Here is a 6,070-nt window from a genome sequence, read left to right on the forward strand (position 1 = left end):
CTTTTTCCCGGACAACGCAGTCAGGAGGAGGCAGCGCTTATATGCAAAGTTACCAGACGGAACTGGCCTTAGGTGGAAGAGATAATGTGCTTCTGAGAACGCAGCCACTATTCACTGGAAACTGCAGCGCAAATGGTGCTTCAGCGGTAGACAACATCCCAACAGTGGCCAGGAGGGGACCAGCAGTTGGCAAGAATAGCGCAGGAGGGAGCGGAGTAAAGCCAGTCCCGCCAGAACAGCTCAGGTACCCACAAGAAACCCCTCATCAGAGATCACACCAAAGAAACGGAGGTAAGCAGCAACAGCCAAGCAGGGGAGCCAGTACGGTCTTTAAAGTAGGCAAAGGTTGAAACTGAAGTTACACTACTAGGAGGCGTTCTGCCACTGCAGTCTAGCTTTGGATAAAACATTCTACCAGACCATAAAGCCCCACTTGATGAGCGATATTCGAGACACAAGCATCTGTATTGTACTTTGGTCTCTGGAGTGCTCACTGTATTGCATATCAGCCTCTGGTGCGCCAAGTCATTGTGGATTCCAAACCAAAAAACATTGCCTATGGCAGCCAGAGACCTTGGATAGGACTTTCCAATACACCGATTGGCTGGACAGGAGCTAGGCTGCTCTGCGCAGCATAATTTATGATGGGATTAGGAGTGCTGCTATAGTTAGATGCCACCTGCAGTCTGAAATATGTCCAGCATCTGACAGCATAAGGTTCTCATTACTCCCACTCGATTAGTTTGCTGTTCTGGATCGCTGCATGTCTAAGTCAACAAATGGAGCAATTTAAAGCTGCATACACACACGATTTTACCAACGATTTTCTATCAGATTTTTTTTAAAGTGTAATGAACGATTTTATCTATACCAGATTTTTGCATATTCCCTTAATGAAAATCATTCAATTGGTCAGTCTGAACTACAAACATGAATGATAATCGTTCATCGTTTTAACTCAGAAAGTGAACGATTTTTTTCAACGATTGAACAATAAATGATATAGTTATCAATAATCGTTCAAAGAAATCGGCGTGTGTGTATGCACCTTAAGACTCCCTACCAAGAGCTCCTAGGACAAGGTCCAATATTGCACCTGGGTCACATTGTGTGATTATTGTGTAACAATGTATATCATACATGCAGCAAGAGTCTCCCCACAACATAATGGCTCCTATGCTCCTTGTAACCTACCTCATTATAACCCTAACTGGTGCATTTGGTCTTTTTCAGAGCGTTCGGTTGTACGAGGAGACAGAGGAGATCAGCATGGTCTGAGAGTGATCAGAAACTTTCTACTAATAAAAATTAAAGTCTTTATTGAACTTATTCCAGAGACCACGATTCCCACACGGACAGAAGTTAAGTCTCCATAGAAAAGTATCGGATGTCAGCTACAGAGAAACTTGTGGACTTACACATCACTATGCAAAACACTTATTCAAGAATATCCTGTTATAAAAAACGTTGCCTAGGTTCATGCCGTTAAAGGTTTTGATAGAGCGCTACAAAGCGCAGCTGAAGCAGATGGGTTAGCAGTCCGTCACAGGCCCAGTTTGCGGCAGGGAAGATCACACGAAAGTAATCTTGGTCCTGGCCTGGTTGACCAGCCAGACGTTCAGTTCTTCATACTCTTCTAGAGCGGCCTCAAACTGCGCCGGGGTGAAGCCCTTGGACACACAGCGCTGCTCGGCCTCCGAATACTTGACATTGCGCGCCCCTTTCTCTGGGACCATTTCGCGGATTGTTGCAAAGATGACGTCAGCAGGTCGCTGGGTCCTGGAGGAGAATAAGAGCAGTTATCGGCTGTAACCACCACCACCAGGGCTCTCTGGGCGGCTCAGAATAAAAAGGTGTAGCGAGTTACCTTGACGTCTGTCCTCGATCTCCTAGCAGAGAGTCTTTAGACATCTCCATGAGTCTCATGGCTTCATTCACATCTTCCTTTTCTACGACGTCCTCGAGACGCAGACGGGTCTAGCAGGAAGGGGTGACAGTATAAACTTTAGCATGAAAACAGGAGCTACAATCAAATCCATCCTACAGCATTTAGAGGTTATTGCTCGTGTACTTCCAAGTGATTAGTTTTGGAGACGAAACCTGCTTGAGACTTCTAAGACACCACACAAATTAGTAACCTTGAGGCTAAAATCGGTCATCAGACTGAGGGCCCTGCTTGCACAGCTTTTCCTACGTTAGCGTCAGAATACTACGCACAGTGCAGTGACCCAGTCGCAGAGATCACGCAGGAAGTCTTCAGTCACAGAGTAACATTTAGCACATCCGACAAAGATTTGTTGAGCCATGCGAGAGGGCAACGACATGGGGAACCATGAAGCAAAACCTGGATGTAACCCCCTCAATACATGCAATCTGCTGAAGGGTCATAAAAACTGGATTTGCTTTGTTTACATATTGAATTGTTTTGCCAACACTGTCAGACCGAGACAAGTGCAATGCTTCCAGGACACACCAGCAGTTGCTCCTGTCTCTGCCTGTCAACATCGGCCTGTCCAAGGAGAAGAGGATGGTTGTTGGGGGGGAGAAGGGGGGGGGGTTTATTGCATCAGTCGGGAGCAGAAGCTCAGGGTAGAACAGGGTCACAGTGAGCGCCTGAAGTGCTGTCCCTACAGTAGGACCACCACAAGGCTACCTGCACGAACAGCACTTTGGTGCTCCAAGGACAGATAGAGAACCTCTGGTCTTCCAGCATGACTACCAAGGGCCAACATCGGAGAAGTGACCAGCGAGAGTCTAGTGGAAGCCTTACCAGAGCGGTGGAGAGCCGGAGGATAGAAAGGAGGGTTCTAGCAGATGTGAATGTGGTGTCTTTATTGGTGCGCGCCTCTTTCCTCATCTCCACGTAGGCGGCGGTCAGGTAGTCAGCAAGGGATTCTGGGATTGCAGGCTGTTTGCGCTTACACATGGTGATGTAACGCCTACGAGACAGGCCACAAAAAAAAAAAAAGTCATTGTCATACATGGCGGCATGTTCCAGACACCTTATGTGTACTTAGTCCAAGAGGGTACCATAGAGACTCACCTCATCAGCTTCATGTCCATCGCAACGTACTGAGATGGCGGCTGTTTGCTGTGCTGATGGACATACGTGATGTGTTGGGCCAGCCTGGAGAAAGGACGAGAGAGGTCAGAACAAACTGCAACACCCAGTTCTCACCACACATGGGGCCATGACTGATGGAAGTGTTTGGCCGTGTAGAAACAGCTGAGCGCACCTGAGGTCATTGTCCCGGTCCGGTTTGTCCTGGATCAGCCAGAGCAGGTCAAATCGAGACAGTAAGGCTGCAGGGAGCTGGATGTTCTGCTCCACGGTCTTCTTGGGGTTGTATCTCCCATAGGCAGGGTTAGCAGCAGCAAGGATGGAGCAGCGGGCATTCAGGGTGGTCATAATCCCAGCCTAAACAAACATTGGGTTAGACACTGGATGGACAACCCCAGTCTGGGTGTTACAACGGACTGGTCCCGCTCCCACATTTGTTAGAGGCCAGCTATCGACCCAGTGCAAGGTAAAACGCTGTTAGAGTTAATGCAACTACTGCTACGGTACATAGGAGCTGCTCACTTTGGCAATGGAGATGGTCTGCTGTTCCATAACTTCATGGATGGCCGTTCGGTCGCCATCCATCATCTTGTCGAACTCATCAATGCAGCAGACTCCCTGATCTGCCAACACCAAGGCACCACCCTCCAAGGTCATCTCCCCGGTCACCGTGTCCTTCATCACAGCGGCTGTGAGACCAACCCCAGAGGAACCTCGTCCTGTTGTGTACTGACCTAAAAAAGGAGGAGAGTGGAGAGAGAGGACACTGTCTGTACATCGTGAGAGCAGAGGGAACAAGAGCCCAGCATGCAGCAATGTGGGATTAGACTGTAGCATCAGATTTATAGGCGAGGGAGGGTACTCACTGCGAGGGGCCAGACGATCAATATAGGACAGAAGTTGAGACTTTGCTACTCCAGGGTCTCCCATCAAGCAGATGTTAATGTTTCCTAGAGAAAAATAACCAATTTAAGAAGCTACGTGACCTCAATCTTTGCTACAGAAGAGGCTCAAAATAGATCTCCCATATATTGTAGATTAAGGCCAAAGCAAATCCTACATGTATTATCACAATGATAACGAAAAAACGCCAACAAGACCTCTAGAGAATAAGTGCCACTCAATTAGAAAAATTCTATGATCAGCAAGGCAAGGCAAGCCTTACCTCTTATCTTCATGCCACGGGGAGAGTGGTCCACACCACCCACCAAGAGTAGCAGTAAAGCCTTCTTCACATCCTCGTGACCGTAGATCTCAGGTGCAATGGATGACGCCAGCTTCTCATAGAAGTCATCCTCTGGAAATAGAGGTCCACGTTATAGTAAGCAGACCACAAATAGCGGAGGATATCCAGCTGGCAACCATTCCCCAACCTACCTGTGATCTCTTTCAGCTCTTCCTCGCTAAGCTCCTCATTTCCCAGCTCATCATCCTCAGTCTTGTTCATCTTCACCAAACGGTGGGCCTCCAGATAGGTCTCGGAAAGCAGTCCCTGCAATAGTCCACTTGTGATGCATGCCCTGACCAAACCTAGAAATATCCCCCAAGTCCTGCTTACCCAGATAGCTCACTACGTACCTGTGCGACTTGGCGGAAGCCCACTTTCAGCAAGGGAAGAAATACTCCAGTGATGCTAACATGGTCACCAGGTTGTACCAGACGCGTGTTCTCTCCACGTATGTATACAGTCATGCAACGAGGAATGTTACCAACCGGCACTTGGTCGCTCTAGAATGAGTGGGGCGAAAGTCAGATTGGCAGCCAAATGTTAAGTAGGGCTATAAAGTCCCAGTTCGCAGCATAAAGTATTCCATTTTTAAGTCACCCTCACTCACATGTTCTTGAATCTTCAGCTCCTGAAACTTTATGAACTTCGAGCCTCTGGTCTGCAGGTAGAGTCTTCCGCCCGACCGGTTAGTCTGACACTCTTTGCTTGGACACATTATGAGAGGCATAAAGGTTGGAGACTGAATCTAGGACAGGAGACCGGAGTAAGACAACTGACCACACAAGGGCAGGGAGGAAAACCAAAAACCACAGCCAACAACCCTACTTACTGGCTGGTAAGTTTCCGCACCACACTGGTCACACGTGTAGGTTGCCACTATCATCATGGGCTTGACCTCCGTCACCCGGGTGACGATTCCTCGGACTGTGACGAGTTTGCCGATGGAGTCTGCTTTCACATCGCGAACGACGAGGGATTTGGAAGTGGAAGGAGCCTTGAAGTACAGCTCGCTGTAAGAAACAGGAGGTCTCATGTGCCAAGGTCTAGCTGAGGGACAGATCTTGCCCAGCAATTGTTTTATAGCAGAGCATAAGCTAGACTGTCATCATTATCAAGTACTCACAATCTGCGCATGAGCTCAGGAGGGTATTGGTTATGGGAGTCCCGGATCTCAGTGGGGTCACGGCCCCTCTGTTCCATCATTAGCCGATGCTCTATGTAGACATCGAGGGAGTCTTTGTTGACCACCTGGATGAAGACAAATGTATCCATATTAATAAACAATCTTGGCCATCGGTCTGGGCCACTCAAGAACGGGTCATTTTCAAAAGGAAAACGGCAATGCCGGGAAATAACCCACTCAAGTCCAGCGCTCACCTCCTTCTCCTTATATTGAGGCAGCAGCTCCTGCACAGCATCAGCAAAGAGGTTGGTGTATCTCCGGGTGTTCTCGCAGATTGAGTCCACCAGCTCCGGGTCTTCTTCTGCCAGGTCATCTAGGTCTATGTACAGGGCAACCTGCTCCCTGTGAGCAATGTTGGTCTGCAATGAAGACAGCAGAAGAGTTAAACCGTTCTTATTTCAGGTTAGTCTGCCCAGGCACGTTACAGAGGCCATCCACACACGTACAGGTTGAGGAGAATAAATACCATGTATATTTTAGAATTTAAGTGTATCCCACAAGCGCCCCCCCGGAGACACTCACCAGCTGTGCTCCATACTTGAAGTTCTTCTTCCCAAACTCATCATCCTTGTAGAATTCCTGCAGGAAAGTCTTCAGT

General features: G+C 48.3%; 1 protein-coding gene across 1 annotated transcript in view; it reads right to left on the bottom strand.

Moving 5' to 3' along the window:
- Positions 1-1,302: 1,302 nt before the first annotated feature.
- MCM7 (minichromosome maintenance complex component 7) overlaps positions 1,303-6,070 on the bottom strand; it is a 9,158-nt gene continuing 4,390 nt past the window's right edge. Inside the window, exons 2-16 of the mRNA XM_088446142.1 lie at positions 5,995-6,070; positions 5,667-5,831; positions 5,413-5,537; positions 5,119-5,299; positions 4,897-5,034; positions 4,640-4,789; positions 4,439-4,553; positions 4,227-4,358; positions 3,928-4,011; positions 3,584-3,795; positions 3,237-3,418; positions 3,044-3,127; positions 2,771-2,939; positions 1,868-1,977; positions 1,303-1,779 (exon numbers count right to left, since the gene is read on the bottom strand). The exon at positions 5,995-6,070 is cut by the window's right edge and continues 4 nt beyond it. Coding sequence (XP_088302268.1) covers positions 1,572-1,779; positions 1,868-1,977; positions 2,771-2,939; positions 3,044-3,127; positions 3,237-3,418; positions 3,584-3,795; positions 3,928-4,011; positions 4,227-4,358; positions 4,439-4,553; positions 4,640-4,789; positions 4,897-5,034; positions 5,119-5,299; positions 5,413-5,537; positions 5,667-5,831; positions 5,995-6,070 — 2,131 coding nt within the window. The 3' untranslated portion in view covers positions 1,303-1,571. The remainder of the gene's footprint in view (positions 1,780-1,867; positions 1,978-2,770; positions 2,940-3,043; positions 3,128-3,236; positions 3,419-3,583; positions 3,796-3,927; positions 4,012-4,226; positions 4,359-4,438; positions 4,554-4,639; positions 4,790-4,896; positions 5,035-5,118; positions 5,300-5,412; positions 5,538-5,666; positions 5,832-5,994) is intronic.

The sequence above is a fragment of the Taudactylus pleione genome, unplaced genomic scaffold (genome assembly GCF_031769625.1).
Source record: "Taudactylus pleione unplaced genomic scaffold, aTauple2 ptg000393l, whole genome shotgun sequence".
Lineage (NCBI taxonomy): Eukaryota > Metazoa > Chordata > Amphibia > Anura > Myobatrachidae > Taudactylus > Taudactylus pleione.